The 18,428-nt window shown below is 37.4% G+C and overlaps 1 protein-coding gene across 1 annotated transcript; it reads right to left on the bottom strand.

The window, feature by feature from the left end:
- Positions 1–457: 457 nt before the first annotated feature.
- DECR1 (2,4-dienoyl-CoA reductase 1) lies at positions 458–15,458 on the bottom strand. Its single transcript, XM_051785404.1, has 10 exons — positions 15,303–15,458; positions 12,413–12,615; positions 11,455–11,512; positions 11,228–11,314; positions 8,648–8,795; positions 5,430–5,529; positions 3,718–3,790; positions 1,429–1,575; positions 1,051–1,113; positions 458–956 (listed from the first exon to the last, which is right to left on the bottom strand). Exons 1-10 carry the CDS (start codon positions 15,372–15,374, stop codon positions 897–899), a joined length of 1,011 nt encoding a protein of 336 aa, XP_051641364.1. The 5' UTR covers positions 15,375–15,458; the 3' UTR covers positions 458–896.
- Between the last annotated feature and the right edge of the window lie 2,970 nt (positions 15,459–18,428).

Here is an 18,428-nt window from a genome sequence, read left to right as displayed (position 1 = left end):
TGGGATGGACAAACTGACTAGATTCAGAGGTAATGTCATCTTAAAATTTCTTTAGTACCAGCCTGTGAATGCAAATGAAACCTAGGGATTTTTTCTAAATCTCAACAAACGAGTAGCAACACTTTCAGTCCCAATTTACCAATGTCCATTACTACTCTTATACAAACCACTTTTTATGGACAGACTCCCCTAGTCACACATATGTTAATAGCAAATGATTTTTAGTTTCTCATTTTCAAGAACACTGTTAATCATGACAAAGAATGAGCTCCTCAGAAAGGCATTTCAGGTCCTTAAATGCCATTTTTAAAGTTCAGCATAAGCTAATTAACAGACTGAAAATGTCACAAAAGATGAGACCAAGACAGTTAGACATTTCAAGATTTTGTAAGGAACCACAGGAGTTACATCCTGTCTCAGTGTATTTAGTCCCGCTAATAACTTGAAACTTTACTGGTAAGTTTACGACTTTTTATTGAAGTGTGAAGATTAAGACTTAATTCTGGGTTTTTTTTTTTCTTCAGATTAATAATCACATTCTGTTATGACAGTGCTGAAACACTATTAAAATTACAATATTAAGAGACACTTGCATATATCTGAGGAAAAAATCCTCTGAAAGATAAAAAAAAAGCTAACTGTAGACCATGGCTGTGTAAGACAATCTAAAGAACAGTAAAATTTCAGGTACCAACTATTGTTCACTATTGGCAACAGATTAGATTTTAGATGGGGAAAAACACATAAGCTATATTCAAAATACAACAATTTCAAAAAATTTTATTAAAATTAGCATACAAAAGATTTTGAAGGCTATTTCTCAAGTGGTTATTTATAAATATTAATGAAAAAGCAGTGGTTCATTTCCAAGAATCTCCACCATACAGTTATGTACTTTAAGAGCCTTTTGTTTTTCTAATCATTGCTTCCATCATATCCCATTGCTCTTTGGTAACCTAATAAAAGAAAAAGAGCATTTTATTGGAATTCCATATAATAATTACACATTCGAGTATTTGAATGTAAAATAGCAAGAAAGGAAATGAATACCCTTTTCAAATCATTGAATTCTCCTGCCATAGAAACATATTCTCCACCATCCATCCTAATAACCTAGAAAAAACATAAACAGTGTATTTAGTAATAGTGGGTTTTCTGTAGTCTTCCCCTGTTATGAACTGTGAAAGTAATTTTTCTTGATTTGGGTGAGAAAACTCCATGCTGAAAATAATGCAATTCAATCACTTTTAAAAGTTCTTTTTAAAAGTACTGACTACCACGCACTACAATCAAAAGGAGAATAATACTTGTAAAGGATTTCAAAGTAAGATGTTTTGCTTCATTTCTGAAACCAGTGCTTTAAAAAATATCAGCAAAACTCACACCATCATGGGATTAATTGTATAAACGAGATCAACCAAAACTCACTGCTCCATTAACCCAGCTTGCATAGTCGCTGCAGAAATAGGCGGCAAGATTTGCAATTTCTTCTACAGTTCCCAGACGACCACAGGGAATCCTCTCAATCATCTTCTTCTCAAATGTGCCTGTTGGGTCAAGGCGGCTAAAAGCACCCTGAGAATTAAGAGAAACATTAAAGTTATAACTACATCAGAAAATAAAATCCAACGGAGATTTGACTCCGCAGACACAATATGGAAGATAACATCTGTGAGTAAGCTGTCTACACCCTCTTTGTCAGTAGCATGAATAAGTAGGGAGTAGGAAAGAGAAAACAATTTATCCCTGTTGCAACTACTGAGGATGATAAGCTGGAATTTGACACTTTTGGGATACTCACCCATCATCTATCTGTGAAACACATATAGGATTAATGATCTTTATTTCTCAAACACCCTTGGTAAACATTTGAAGAAATAAGCAAGACTCAAAATTGCTGCAGGGACAGGGGAGAGGAATCAGGGGAGAAGAGAGCAGGAAAGTGGCCAGAAATAAATTACATATGACAGAGTAAATAAAATGAAAAAGAAAAAAAAAAAAGATCAAGTTCAGTTAAATTGCAGCAATTGCCAGAACTAAAGTAAGCCACTGGAAGTTTTAGTATTTGAATAGCTTAAAATGGCATGCAAAATAGAAAGGTTTTTTTGTTCTTCCTAGCTCCTCCACAAGGAAAAACCTCCTAATGTGAAAAATGTAAGAGTAATATTTACATTGTTACTGAAGTTATGAGTTAAAGTACACTGTAATTTATGTAAATATGGTTATAGTCATGCCATTTAAGTTGTCTGTTGCCATGTTTTTAAAAGCCAGTTTATAACCTTAATGCTATTGAGTTTGTATGCCTTTTTCTTTTCCCATCATGACTTACAACAGTATTTTTTAAATAAATGGATACAGTCCCTAAGGCAGAAAACCTTGATTTTGCAATATGCTGTCTTAAGTAAAGCCTTTTTATGTTTTGAGGGAAATTGAACTTGGAACCAGTACAACAAATATAGTACTTTATTAAGAACACACAGTATTTCAAGTGTGTTTTACACTATTCATTTAAATAAGAAACATTAACAGGAGGTAGTAATATTGACATTTAAAGCACTTAACTTGCCAAAAATTACGAGAATTTATAAATCGAAAAGATCTCATGATGTGATATAGTGGATGCCAAACATTTATATGGATTCAAAAAGGAACAGGACAAGTAATGGAAGAATAAAATCTACAAAGATAATTGCAATATGAAGAGACACCAACTGTATCAAAATCCCCAGAATGCTAGAGGCTGATGACACAAAGAAATGTTATTAAATGTTTTTCTTCTACTCTTGTCTAAAAATCCACAAGATACAAGGTCTGGTGGACTTTTGGTCTGATCGTATAATGCTATTTTAACATTCTTATAACCCTGCTGATTCTGCCATTTGCTTATCTTTACAGTCAAATGAGTTTTAACTAAGTCGTACAGCGGATCTAAAACTGACAAGAGGAGAAAAGGAAAAAAAAAGAAAAAAAAAGAAAAAGTAAAAAGAAAAGCAACTCTGCACCCCTACCCCCAAAACAACAGTAAAACCAACTGTGAAACATTTTACAGATAGTAGTAATACCATTATTAGCTGTTACTGCTCATAATTGTAATAATTTGATTCAATGGGAAACGGATCCTCCTCTCTCCTCCTGCAGGACTGCTCTCTTTATTCTTCCTGTTCCAGCTGGTCTGGATTACTTCCTTCAAACCCTCCAGTCCTCCTTTTCACTCACATCAAAGGTTCTCGTTTCCTTGCCAACTTAAGTTTTTCTAGTTTTGAGATTTTCAAGAAAACTAGTGAGATTCTGTTCTCATACACCTAAAAGAGATTCTGAGATTTTGGAATTAATATTTTGTCTAATAATTAGGAGTTCAGGCAGAAACAGGCACTTTACTCCACCAACTGTCCAAATTCACTTTACTTGACAAACCAGGTACGAACAGTTGATAAGAATCAACATTAAGTATTTTGATATACAAATTCTCTGAAATACTAAAAAGGGTTCAGTTTAAATCAGCTGTAGTAGAAAGGGCAGTGGCACATTTCTGAAGTTCAAGAAATCCTATCTTACAAAAACATCTGAGTGAGAAGCGTGTTCAATATTCCAGCAGAGTCTTGACTACCAAGGAAATCATACTTGAATTTAACAGCTATAGAAAAGGTTAGACTATGTTAAAGTTAAGTCTGTACTACAAAGCATATTCAAGGCTGTGTTTTACTTCATGCTATGTACCTTTGTTTTTATTGGACCTGGTTGAATCACATTGAATCTCATGCCATATTTACCCCATTCAGCCGCAAGAGACCTAAAAATTCATTAACAGAACGCATCAATATTTTAAACACAATATTTTAATAATCCTATTCAGAAAAAAAAACATTAGAACTTTCCTGAAACAAGCATTTCTATTAAGGTTCTATTCTTGTTCTTAACAAAAACATTTCAGAGAAGAAAAAAAAACCAAAACAAAAACGCATTCACAAATAGGAATATTGATTTAATAGATGTATCATAGATAAAGCAGCATTAAGGAACAAGTCTTACTCCCCTGAAAATCACAGATGATTTCAGCACCTAAATTCCTTGACAAACAACTGTTAGGCCACCATCTTTCTCTGGCTACTTGGACTATCCCACAGGTATACTTTTCTAACATTTTCAACATAGCTCTCACATTGAGTGTTTTGAAATAACACAAAACAGAGGACACATTCTAATATGGGACCACTAAAATAATTTTGCTTTATGACATTTTGTCTGCATAACAAGTACTTTGGATAGATGATTGACTATGGTGAATTAATTAGCTGAGTCATAAAGTCTCTGAAAAGTACACACTTCAGTTACAGCTCTATAGAACAGAAATCAAAATTATTATTCAGTCCTTCATTTTTTTCTGGATAAAGATTTCTAGCAGTAACTTTTCTAGCAGAAAGCTGCCAAACTATTCAATTCCTTCTGCTGAAGTGCAGAGGAAGGTCTATGTGCTATGGACTAGCGTGAAGTTAATAATGAGAGAAATCCTTTTGTTTGCCCAGTAACATGAATACCTTACACAATACTGTTCTGAATTAAGTATAACTGCAGACCTTAATTTAAAATAGTGACAGGAAACAAATTTCTTGATGAAACTAAACAGAGGTAACGCCACAGTATAGTGTACCCAAATGCAAGCACATCTTTTCCTAAGACAAAAGAACATGCAAGGTACTATAGACCTTGAACAGTTCCCTTAATAACTATCTTAAAGTGCTGGTTCACCTATGAGAACGCAAGAGAATCTGAATATCAAAACTCTTTAAAACTGAAACTTTGGAACTTGCTATTGCCAAAAGTAGTACTCCTACTTGTCTGTAGATGGATGGCCTTACAGGGCTGACGAGCTCCATCTGCCTGGGGGAGTTTTTCCCTGACCGGCAATCGAACCCAGGTTGCAGTGGTGAGAGTGCTGCAACCTCACCAGGGGCCCCCATCTATCCATGGAGCCCTGTAAGGCCATCCATCTAAGAGAAGGTCACTCTAAACAAACCTACGTCCTGAGGACCTCACTGCCACTGTCCAAGCTTGCTCAGCCCTGGCAGATGAACCTCAGGATTAAAGGGTGGGCTCAGTTCAGCACACACTGTGTCTCACCTAAGAAATCCACTGCGCAGGCTCGAAGGGTTAATGACCTTTCCCAAATCTTCGCTCGCGAAGACTGGCCATACACACTTGTCTGTATCTTTGCCTTGTGATAGAAACTATCACAACAATAACAGTTAATATTTTTTCTGTAAGAAGCTGTCAGTATACTAAGATATTGCTAAGACAAGACTGGAGCCTGAAAGGATCTTTTATGGTACAATGGAATAGGAGGATTACACCAACTAGCTCCACTTCTATGCACCAACTACTCGACCTAAAGGACGTGAAAACCAGAGTACACATTTTGCTATATTACTTACTTGCTCATCGCTTCTACGCCAGCTTTGGCAGAGGCACTTGGCAACACAAATCCTGAACCACTCTCTGCATAAATTGTTGTAATAGCCAAGAATGCTGCTCCTAGAAGTTGCAAACACATTTTAAAAAAATCCCACACTAAACAAACAAAAATACACGAAGATCAAACTCTGAACTTAAGGTAAAAGTAATATCAGTGGTGTAGAAGTTAGCAGTTCAAGTGTTAGGGATACCATTTCACTCTGGGTTGTGAAAAGGCATTTTAGAAATATAGTCTTGGAAACTTTATTTTCAAGCCTTTTTATTTCAGTTCCCTCTTTTGCAAGACTTTTAAGAGTTGCTTCAGGTAAGTGTAAATAGCTATTGATAAGGTTCCAAAGGTCTAAAGCCTCACACTTCTACTGATTAACGAATTTAATGCACAAATCAGTCTAACTGGAGTGAAGGCCTAAGATCTTACATTATTTTTTTCAGAAGCTGCACTAGTCTAGTTATCAGTAATCAGGTATTTTGCCCTAATTTCATCAATTCCTGGGGGGGGGGGGAAATCAGCATTTATGATTAGGTTTGGCATAATCTTAAAATGACACAGTTGAGGCCTTGAGTAAAAGTTTATGCAGGAAAAAAGTAATTTTTTAAAGACATTTTCAAAAGCTTTTTCTGCAGTAGAGCCTATTATGAAGTTAACCTGCATAACTTTCTCCATTATTATCACAACAAACTCTGTTATAAAAAGACTACTTTCTTTTATATGCTGTATTTTGTAACAGGTTCAGCAAAAAACATTCTGGAAAATAATGGAAACTGCAACTGTTTATTTAATCTTTCTTTTATAGAATCCTGCAAATTCCAACTGTCTGGTCAATGACTAGTATGAGTTTACTGTAACTGGGAAATGGAGGACAAGGGATGACAGTTCACTACTTATGCCACAGTAACTAAAATAACTGTTCTACTTTCTATATTTTAAAAATAATTTAATTAGAAAAGCTACCCAGGGGATATTTCTAAAACAATATACATCACTGATAGACTGTATGTGAAGTAGAAACTCAGGTAAAAAATTACAGTGTTACGCAAAAGAAACTAAAAAGAACCATAAGTAAGCATGATTGAAATGCCAGCAGATATCCAGAAACCATGGATCCTGCTTATAAAAATGTAATCTACATTGAGAGACTCTGAAAAGAAAAATCAACACAAGGAAAAAAAAACACAGAACAACCCTGAAGCTATCTAGAGATGATTGCTAATTATACATTTCACAGAATTAAACCACAGATTTTTTTTAAATACAAGTTAAGTAGAGGTGAGTTAGGTGAATCTAATACAGAAGCAAGAATAACTGATAAATTTACAGCTCTGAAGTTTAAAGTACACTTCAGTTCATACACAACTTTTATTTGTAAAGCCTATATTCATAAAATGGACAACTCAGCAATTAACTTCTCCCTCGTTGTAAAAATACGTAACACACTAGCAGAATAAAAATTCCTTTTAAATACCAGCAAAAACTTGGGAGTCTAAAAGCAGAAAAGTTTTATTATTTACATTAGATTTAATGTAGGTCATGCTGCAGACCTAAAGGATGTGCCAATGTTTTAGAAACTGTCAGATTCATAGAATCCTCACAGACTGCTCTAAAATATCTGCATTAGTTAGCATCACCATCACATCAGAAACTAAGGTAGCTGCTCAAAATTAGAAAAGCATGCAAGAAGAAAATGAAGGTGGAGAATGAGGAGACAAAGAGGTACACTTGATTTACTTGCAAAAATATGTCTTAAAGAAAGCCTTAAATAAAAAGTCTTACTTACAGATGGAATCCCCTAGAAAGAAGGCATGCGAGTAATAGCAAAAGAAATTCACATGTTTTATAAGCTTAGAAGCGAAAGCAAGAGAGATGACATGAAGGTGAATAACTTCTGAATTTTACCAAATCTGAGGATGGAAGAAAGGAAAGTAGTTTTTCATTCCACAACAGCAAAGCCAAAAGCACGTTTGAAGCCATATTTCACATTACTATACAGAGACACTGCATGAACCTGGAAGGCCATAAGGCAAACTATTAAAATGGTCTGCTATAATTATATAGTAAGTCAGAACTGGGGATGGGTTTCTAATGTGGGAATATCAACATTTTTTAGAATGGTGGAATGATTTTTTCATGTGCTGCTAAAATATAGGAGGGACATACCTATATACTAACAAAAACTGTTACAGACCTACCAAAATAACATTAACTTTAGATTGTTATAATTAAATAGTATAAACTCAATGAGTACTTTTCGGAGAGAAGTTTTGAAGAAATTCAACTAATTCAGAAGTTAGAGAAATACAGTGCAAACACCAAAGTAGTACTGCAACACAGTGACTGTACCAAGAAAACAAGATTCAGAAGTGAGGGCACATGGAAAACCATAATACAGCTACTGCTTTTAAATGAATTTGAGATTATATAATTCTGATCAAAAAAAACCACCCTCATTGTTTTTCAATTTGTAACTGGAAGATAATATAAAATGAAAGCAGTTCTTTGTGTATAATCTATGAAATAACATAGAAGGGCATACATTATCTTTCTCTTAAAGACAATAATCTGGTTAAGCAAATCTTTGGTTAAATAGTATAAGAAAGAACTGTTATATTTTTAAGGTAAAGGTATGATATTGGATTAAATTCCTAGGTAGTCTAGAACTAGGGTTCTGGGAAAATAAACTCTAACACTGATTTCAATTTTGAAATTATCTTTCAAGTTATCTCAAAGGTAATATTCTCTACTACTATTAGTCAAATAGTACAGCTGTAAATTTTACTTATTTAAGTGTAGGAGGAAATTTCAAGGGGATATCCTGACTTGCTGTTCATGTAAATAAATATCTCACGTTCAGTTGCTCAATGAAACCAACACAGACTTAAAAGAAATAACAGCACTTGTTTTACACAAAGCCTTATTTTTTTAGTTTTAAAAATGTTTTACAACTAGAACTCCCATTTTTATATTCAACCTCGTGACCTCTGGATCCAGTTGTAAGGCCTGATGCTACAATGAAATAATTGTTAGCCAGATCTACTGTGTGATACCTACGTACAGCTTTCACTGATAGTGAAGTTCCTTTCTGGAAGAATGTTAAAAATTGTATTTCTTTTCCAACCACTATAATAATAGCAAGGCAAGGAAAGCAAGTAATAACATGTCACAGTGCTTATCTTAAGATACCTTTTTGGGCTTTAATGAGCTCCTTTCCGATTTCCAGAGTTACAAAAGCAGTACCATTAAGCACAATATCTGTTATTGTTCTCCATGCGTTAGCAGAAAGTCGTTCAGAAGGGGAAATAAAGTTTCCAGCTGCATTGTTTATCACAACCTGAAAAAAGGAAAATTTGAGAGTTAACTAAAAAGAACTATTCCCGAGACAAAACCAAAGAACTTACAAGGAACTTCCTAGTGTTTCCAGGTACAAAAGCAAAAATATCCTCATCAAATGAGGCACAGGGGGTGGGGAGAGAGAGAAAATAATCCACCAGAATTTTAACATCTGCAGCACAGACATGTGTCAGTAACAGAAAATGAGTCATATTTCCAAACTACTGTAATTACTAGTCTAGTACTGAGGAACCATAAATGTAGAGGGTGACTTAAGTCACTGTTTTCCACAGTATCTCAAGTGCATCCTAACAGAAAAGTTTGTCCCCACCAAGTTCCAATATCCCATATATTTAATATAATGGATGCATGGCAATAAAAGCAAAAGAAGTTCAGGCAACCTGGTAACTAAAGTCTGGATTGGCTGACTGCTGCATAACAGGAAGTCAAATCAGTCATGACGAGGAGATTCTGCTACAGTGTGCCACAAGCAACTGCTATGAAACTTTCACTGAATAGATGTACATCCCTCACTTGCTGCTTTTCTATCAACAATAATTAGGCAGAGAATACTTTCACTTTATCATTTGCTTAGCCCTTCAAGCCAGTAGAGTAGATAACGTTTTAAGCACCACATAAGCAGTTTTTAAACCAAAACCTACGTGGTCGGATCCTGTATATTTAGTCATATAATGTGCTGAAGCAATAAAATGGTGTATTAGTTAAAGAATGGCACCTCGATTCATGAAGGTTTGCATGTAAAACAAAGTCCTGAAGAACTTCCAGGTTAAATGAAGACATCAGAATTTTCAGTAACAAAGCAGAGCACAGCACATATAACATGAATATAAGACTAGTAACATACAGCAGTCATAAATTATACATATGGATAGCAAATATGATTTAAAGGCCCCCTGGAGTTATGAAGAAAAAAAAATCCAAACACCTCAAGATACTGAGGTGGTTACTTGAATCACTGAATAAATACAGCAAAGACATAATAATAAAACTAGTGAACTGAGGACTGCACAATACAATCTTTGAGATATACAGGACTGAAAAATAATCCATGACAAAAAAATGATTGCTTTCTAATTGGGAGTAATGGTCTTAGGAGCAGAATGAATAAAGCAAAGCTAGAAGGACTATCATACTGCCATTAACTTCTATTTTTGAGATCTCACCTCACATGCACAGTGGCAGGGAGTGATACCCAGGCTTGCAGTATTCATAAATTTACATCTCTTGTCTGTCACTAAAAGAAAAACTGGACAAAAAGAACTGAATATTCAATTTACTCTGCAGTCTATCTTAAATACATAGAATATGGGAAATTAAAGAGAAAGTAAATGCTAGTAAAGAACAAGTCATGGGAAGTACTTATTCAGAGAACTACTCGTGTACTAAAAACATAAAATACAGGAAAAAGTCTCCTCTCTCTGCACACACTTAAAATCTGGAGATCATAATGTGTTTCGGCTAAAAATGGCATTTAGCAGTAGTTAAAAAAAATCCCAGAGTATCTTGCCTACACATCAGGACAGTGAGCTGCCTTATTTCTAGCACTGTTATAGCAAACAGCTGCAAGAAACAGTTTCTCCCCTTCTTAATATATTTAAAATTCAGTAGTTTCTCTACCACATCTATAGGAAGCTCCTGGTGAGTGCAAATTGTCTACAATACACATACAAAAATTCTAAATCTACAGTAAACAGTTTTAAATCTGACTATCCTTTACAACAACGTTAACAGCCTCATCATACTTTCTATCAACTAGTAGGATCAAAGTTGTTATCTCACAATCAAATCAAAATTTGGCGCCTATCATGCTTTGGACTCCACCAGACCACCCTTCTCAGAGTCTGATGTAAAGAGCCCTGTGTTTTGTGCCAAACTATTAAAGAACAGATGCTTAGCTTGGCTGAATACTTTTTTCTTGATTTTATGAGAAATTAGTCTTCAAGTTTGAACTTTCTTTGTGTATAATAAAAAGTCTAAGCAAGGATCAAAGAAGATGTTTATGATAACTTCCATTTCTAATTTGAGAGACATTCTGTTAATAAGCAACAGCTACAATTCAGTAAACACAGGTAAGTCACCTTTTCAGGAGGATTTAAGGGCAATATTCTATTCACTTAATTAATTCAAAGAATCCCATCAGAACTGTCCTACTGTTTAAAAGAAAATGTTAATCCTCAGAGTAAAGATAAGGATGTTTTGTCTACCTGGCCTCTAAGTATTTTAAGAACCACAGGAATAGAGTAACCAGTCTAACTATTAATGTTTGCTTTACCTTGAAGTACTGCCACTGTTCGGTCTAGTGTCTCTTTAGATTCCACTAACTTTCTAGCATAGTAATCTTCTTCATACCTACCATGTAAAGTATTTTCAGTAATGAAAAATGAAGTTCTTTCCTTTCTGTAAAACACTTACATCAGGATGTCCTGCCAGTTGGATTGTTTCAGCAACAGCATTCTTAACTGAAACTGGATCTCTCACATCACACTGGATGGCATGAACCTGCATAATAATCGAAAGGCAGTTGTTAGACTTGAAAACTATGTCACTCATAGGCTAAACAAGTTCACAGAAGCACATCAATGCAAAAAAATTCTAAAAAGTACAATAAGTAACATATTCACAATTCCTTAAAAATGTACCTTATTCCCTGTTTTAGAAGAAATTTCTTCTGCTGTTCCTTTCAAAACATCAAGCTTCCTAGAAATAAATAGACAACATCCCTTATTTCAGTTAAATGCAATTACCATTCAGATTAATAAACTCATGATTTGCTGAGCAGGGATGAGTTACTACTTAAAAAAGGTGTTTGTGCACATGCATGTTGCTGATTTTCACAAAAACTGAGCTTTAAGATTAAGACTATGTTTAGACACTAACTTGCTGAATGAAAACTTCAAAGCTAAGTAATTTCTGGTTAGTGCTACTTCAAAGCAACTCAGAAGTGACTACAGTAAGAGACTATCTAAAGCTAATTGCAGGTCACAAGCTAGAAAAAGTATTTTCTTTCAGAATATACAATCATCATACGTAGTTTAGTTACTACTCTACTAGCACTAATTAGAGATGCATATTGAGATTTAAAACTAACTTAACCACTGTTTGGATGAATGTCACAATGCTTCTGTTTAATTTGATTAAAAATTAGATTGTTTTTCTAGACTTTACTGCAGTGCTACTTAAAAGAGCTGCAGAAAGATCATCTTCATCAAGGGAAAACCAGGACTCTTGTTAAAGTCAGAAGAGGAATGGCTTTAATTCTTTATTGCGATTCAAATCTGTATCAAGAACACCTGTAATAATATATTATTTTTTGTTCTCCTTAAGGCTTTAGTTGAATTTATGTTTAATATTCAGGGTTGTTTGCTGCCACATTTCACAGAAAAGCATTTGGTTTATTTCTTCCTATTGTTTTTTACCCAATTAGACATCTGTAGATGGATCTGCAAGTTTATAGAATCCAGAACATGACATTATAATTTGAAAGTGCACCGAAGTAGAACAAATAGAATAATTTTTTCCAGTTTATGAAGAAGAAAACAGATCTATTCAGTATTTGGTACTAAATGACAGCTCTAAAACATCTTCATTAATATTTACCGGCTTGCTATAACACACTTGGCACCTAAACTGGACAAAGCTGTTGTCATCCCTTTGCCAAGCCCAGTACCTCCACCAGTTATAAAGGCCACTTTCCCTTGGAAGGTATTTGGTGGCAACATCACTTTTTGAAGAGGTGAAAAGAATGCAGCTTGTGGTGCACTGCTGTCTTGATGCAGCACATTTGGCCCACGGCTGAAAAACTGAAAGAAATTAAGAGAAAAGTTAGTTTTTTTCTCCTTTCTGTATTCAGGACTGTAACGCAAGATCAGATTTTCTTATGCCAGTGGAAGTAACAACCATAACTGCCTTAATTATAAACTGAATGTAAGAATGACCAGATTGTATTATAGCAACACACACGGACCTTCAGTTTGACGCTAACACTAGACTAGGAAAGCACTTGAGCTATTTTTAGATATTCCATTGCAACTAGAGAACTACTGAAAAATATTTTAACCATGATTCTTGCTATTTTGTGCATTTTTGTGTCTATAGCTTTTACTAAAGAATGCAGAAAACCATTACCAACTAATTATTGACTCCCAGTAGGATTTGGGCTTCAGATTCATATCTGCACTGAACTTCATGCATAAACAAATCCTTGTGACTTGGAGGCTCCATCTGTACATATTTACAAATTCAAAAGCTTTTGATCCTTTACTACTGCAAAAGATTTCGATCCTCTACTACTGCAGGCAACAAAACCACCTTCTTTACTGGAGGGAAAGAAGGGGACAGAATCAAACTCCACAAGACCTGTCCCAATTGGTACTGGTGCTGCTAAGGAAACCAATGTCATCTCCCCGACAAAACTGAGTGTGGTTAGGTTACCAGTATCACACTCTGTCCCCGCAGAAATACCATTTACAGTAAATTAGCCTCTCAAGAATTGGTCCCTGCAAAAAGACATATTTGGAATGTGTTTAAAAACACACATGAAAAGAGAAGAAAATTCAATATTACATCTAGCAAACTATATCAGTAAGAAAACATCCCACTAATGCAATGAGCAATTTTGATGTCACCAAGAAAGTCACAACAAAAACAGCTAAGAGGATATTTCTAGCATCCCAATACATTAAACTAACTCAAGCCCTAATCTAATGACTGAATTAAATGCTTTGGGACAGCAGCATTACAGTAATAATTCAGAAATTCCCTTATTATTTAGAATACAAAAATTACCTTAACCTGAAGCTGCAAACACTTTCAAGTACGACAAAACTAGACTTGATTTGCAAAAAATTAGAAGACTGTAAAGTATATTTATTTTCTCTAATAATAATCCGTACTAACATTTTCAGTACTAAAATTAAAAATTTGCATACTCTGACAGAGTACCACAATATTACTAAGCCTCCAGAAAACGGAAGTATGAAGGTTCTCTCTTGGGACTTTCTTAGTTTCCTACTCATCCCTCTTCAGGAGAAAAGCTCCCACTGGAGAATTTCAGCTGAAGGCAGAGACTGCAAATCAAGACAGCACTTGGACTCCCTCTTCCTTCAGGATATGGACATAACCCCAAGGCAGTACTGAGGCTCCCTGACCAGGTGCTCTGTCAAATGACAGACACAGCCCACTGGTCTTGCTCACCACTACAAAACCATGCAAGCAGCTTTCCTTCTGCTCCAGGGAGGAAGATTAGGAAACAGGCCATAGCAGGGGCTGGCAGAAGACTGCACCAAGACTAATAAAGTACTGTAATGATATCCAGCAGCCAGTGAAGTTGGTATAATTCAGCAATCTTTTCATTAGACAGCTATCGTCTCATTACTAGCTTGCACAAGGGGCTTCTATGACAAGATCCACTCAATTTAATCATTCTACTATTTAAGGTCAAGGTTTTAAATTATGCCTCAGGTGTAAACAGAGATATATAGAAGCCAGGAAACTGTTTCAACAAGGCCAGAACATAAAAACCAAAACACCCAACAAACATCCAAATCATAGACAAGCCAAAAAACAATCCTCACTCAGGAGGTAGAAGTGGCTTGTGAAATTACTGCAGAAAGTCATCTCAGACACACATAAGCAGTCACTGGTAAGAAGCACTGTGCCCTGGGAGAACTCACTAGGAACAGCCTCCAGCATCCCCCAATCACAGAATGCTTTGGATTGGAAAGGACCTTAAAGATCATCTAGTTCCAAAACTCCTGCCATGGGCGGGGACACCTTCAACTAGACCAGGCTGCTCAAATCTCATCCAACCTGGCCTTGAACACTTCCCAGGATGGGGCATCCTCAACTTCCCTGGGCAACCTGTTCATATCCAATACAAACCTACTCTCTTTCAGTTTGAATACATTCCCTCTTGTCCCGTCACCACATACCATTTTAAAAAGCCCTTCTCCAGATTTTTTGTAGGCTCCCCTGAGGTACTGGAATGCTGCAATAAGATCACCACGGTCACAAGTCAGCCACGCCACAGTTTGGACAGCAACATTCAAACCACGTTACCCAAACAGCTTTGGTATTGGGGGCAAAGGGCGACGCCAACGCCCCCGCAGCCCGCACTGAAACGGGAGACACGGGAACTGCCCGGGCAGGGGCAGCCCCCTCTGCGGGGGCTCCGAGACAGAGCCGGGAGCTGAGGAGAACCGAGGAGTGTCCCCATTCTCGGGGGGGTTCCTGACTATCTCCCCAAGACCGGCGGCCGGAGACCTCCTCCGGCCTGAGCCGCCCCTCGACACAGCTCCGACGACAGCAAGAGCGCTTTCTCCGCGGCTGCGGGCGGAGCCCGGCGGGCAGCACCGTCCGCAGGGTCCCGCCGTGCCTGAGAGGGGACAAGGGCGCCCCGGCAAACCGGGGCAGGGGGGCAGGAGGTGGCGAAGCACCCCCGAGGCGCCGCCGTGCCCGCTGAGCGCCAGCAGCGCAGGGACCGCCTTACCCTCCCGGTGCCACGGAAACAGGAGCCGCGCACCGCGCGCCGCCACAGCCCCGCCGCCGCCACGGCCGCCATCTTGCCCCGCGGGGGCGGCGCTGCGGGCGGCACCGGGCGGGCACCGCGGCCACGCCCGTCGGAGCGCTGAGGGCACGGAGCCGGCGAGGCCGCCAACGCCTCAGGTGTTGCGAAATGTGGAATGTGTAAAAATTTTCTTAAGAAAGGATGTCCTTTGGTGTTTGATCCTTGTACACTTTCAAGCGTAATCCACAAGAAAGGAGATTTAGTCCGTGAAACAGCAGCTAATAAGCAAGCTGTAAGCGACGTCCAGGTGTTAGAATGGCAAATTACTTGTCGGTAGAATTGCCCTGTTAAGGGCTTAAGGCTATGTTTCAGCTGTCTCAGGCGGGAGGTTAACAAAGCTCGGGAAAAAGGATGTGGACACGAAGAATGCAGAATTTACAGACCACAAGGACATTTGGCAGAACTCGAATACAAGAAAAAAAACTAATAAAGACGACTCAGCAACTGTGGTGAAATCAACTCCGACTGGGTAAAAGTTAATTCTGGCAGGGGAAGACGCCCACGGACCCAAAAGAGAAAGACTGAGCCTGCGGACTAATTAGTTTGAGAAGTGACAGAATCATTAACTAGTAGAAAATAGAATACTCTTTAAAAAGAGGACAATGAATGTTAATGTCTTTATTTGCTAAAATGTATACGCAGTGAAAAGTTTTGGTAGTCGTTGTGCTGGCTTTGTGGATTTATCACCCAGCACCCCTTTCTTCACAGAACTGTAAATCAATCAAATACATTGACTCTGCGAGGATTTGGCCTCTTGCACACTGGGAGAAAGAACCTATTTTGGATAACACAGGGGCACCTTTATGGCCACTGCCACCACCTTGGCACCTCCAGTTCCAGCTGTGAGGGTCAGGGTTCAGGCTTACTGCTTCACTGAGTTGGGGTTTTATTATTGCAAGTGATTTACTCAACACTACTTAAAGGACACTAAATAACTATCTTCTTCCTTTTGTTGTTGTTGGATTTTTTTGGTTGGTTTTTTTTTTTTTTTGGTTGGGATTTTTTTGTTGTTTTGTTTTCTTTGTTTTTTTCCTTGTGATCTAAACCCAGGATTTTCTGTGCCCTCTACCCTTAGCATAGTGGCCAGTTTTTGGTGTGTGTTTTTGGGGGAGGAGAATTGTTTATTTAAGGAATGCGAGAAAAGGGGTGGCACAGCTGTCTGATAAATGGGATTTCAAATGGAGTGGGTAACATGCGGCCTGATTTGGGGTGAGATTGTGCATTCACAGATCACTCCTGGGCAGCAGCACAGAGGCTCTGTGCTGGCTCCACTGCACACACCAACACTGGCTGACTGCCATGAGGCAAAGTTTATCAGAAAGATCAAGATTCCTATTTCAAATTCAGCACTGTCAAGGGAGTTCAGAAAAGGCCTGAGCAGTCTGTGAACATTAAGCCATTCAGTGACAGGGGATTATGTTGGGGTAACAAGACATTCAGTTTATCTATGTTGAGCACATAGACTGGCCAACCAGAAAGGTGATGACTGACTGCTACCTACCCATTTGCACAGCCTGGGTAATAAGGCAGAGAAACCTGCAGAGTCATATCTGCCCATAAGGAATGAGAGGGTAAGGGTGTGGGGAAGATGAATGGTACCTGTAAGAACATAGAGATTTAATAAAGCTGCTGGTTTTGAGGGGAAGAGACAACACTGGATGAATCTGTGCAGTTACAAAACTTGCCATGAAAGACAAAAAAACTATCACTAGGTCTATGCTATCAATTTTTGAATTCAGGGCAAACTGAACACACGCTGCTATGGGAGTTCAGAGGCATCAGACTTCAAATCTTACTGCTTAGTCATCATTGCCAAAGGGCCAAACAGGCATTTTCTAAATGTTCAACATTTGGAAAAAAACAAAAACAATAATGTTGATGCTCTGTTGGTGCAGTAAGTTCTAGAGTACCTAACATCTAGGTGCTGCACACTATCTGGCAGCCACTGAAGCAATAGTGCCACACCGCTAGGCAGTAGTTTCCACAGTACCATTAAAACTGCATATCTGATAGGTGTCAGAGTCTGACAGTCTAAGATTTACATGGTAACATTTGATTAAAATTAATTAATTCAAAACATACTGAGTCTCAAGAGATATGTAATCACTGAACTAAAAATAATAAAAAAAAATCACCTAACCAACCAAAAAATCTAAAAATATAATTGAAGGAAGAACTACCAGCATTTTACAAGGAAAATAAATTGGCTTAATAAGCTACTACCCCACTTTCTAAAATTCTACTTCATTTTGGGTGATTTACAAGTTTAGAAAGAGTTTAAGAACAGCTTAACTGAAATACTGAAGCATCCAATCTCTGTTTTAAAGCATGCCAGGAGGTTTAAAGCAGAAAGTATCTGTTAGGATTTTTGGTGGTTTTTTTTGTTTTGTTTTTTAATCTTCCAGGGTAACATGAGAAATTATAAGATTAAATCTAACATCTGTAGGGGAAAAAGTAATCAAAAAATGTAATACCCAGAAAAGCATGATCTGAAAGTGTCTGTCTGTCACTAGACTTCTGCAAAGGTAATGATGTCTTAATCACCTCTTACAGAAATACCTAAGAGGTGATGAATATGTAAGAGCTGGCAGGCATAATTTAGACTTTCACAGATTAAGCCAAGTGGCATAACAGAGTTCAGCAGAAACCTCAGTCACCATTGTAAACTTGCATGCCAGTGCTGTTTCTGCCACTCAAACTACCTTGTTGAAAGAAATGCATAGCACCTGATGATAAAGTTTAAAAATAAAAAAGAGACTTTTGACACAAAAGACTACTAAGGAAAAAAAAAATCCTAGGTCAGAAATAAAATATGGACATAATGCTGACCTAAATTTCTGTTAAGAGCGAATGTTTAATGAAAGATTGCCTTAATATTCTGTTTAGATACAGTTTCACAGGTGTCAGCTGTGGTACTATTTCAAAAGATAGATACAAGTTAAGCCTGTGGTCCATATGAGTATCTGAAACGCCCCTTTCTGCTCTGATAGTCTCTAACTTTTGAACTCTGCTGAATCATTTATTTGTGAATTGAAAAAAGGAACAAAT

This window comes from Manacus candei, unplaced genomic scaffold, assembly GCF_025592945.1.
Source record: "Manacus candei isolate 608988 ecotype Guabito, Panama unplaced genomic scaffold, ASM2559294v1 h1tg000019l, whole genome shotgun sequence".
Taxonomy (NCBI): domain Eukaryota; kingdom Metazoa; phylum Chordata; class Aves; order Passeriformes; family Pipridae; genus Manacus; species Manacus candei.
Note: the sequence above shows the minus strand (reverse complement) of the source record. Positions and strands in the feature narration are given on the sequence as shown.

What these genes read in the sequence shown, in the direction of transcription:
- DECR1 (XM_051785404.1), bottom strand. Translation starts at nt 15,374, where the DNA reads ATGGCGGCCGTGGCGGCGGCGGGGCTGTGGCGGCGCGCGGTGCGCGGC. An exon ending in AACTGGCAGGACATCCTGAT is followed by an intron (nt 8,796 to 11,227) that starts GTAAGTGTTTTA and finishes TCCTTTTTTCAG; the next exon opens with GTTGTGATAAACAATGCAGC. An exon ending in CAAGCTGGGTTAATGGAGCA is followed by an intron (nt 1,114 to 1,428) that starts GTGAGTTTTGGT and finishes TGTTTTTTCTAG; the next exon opens with GTTATTAGGATGGATGGTGG.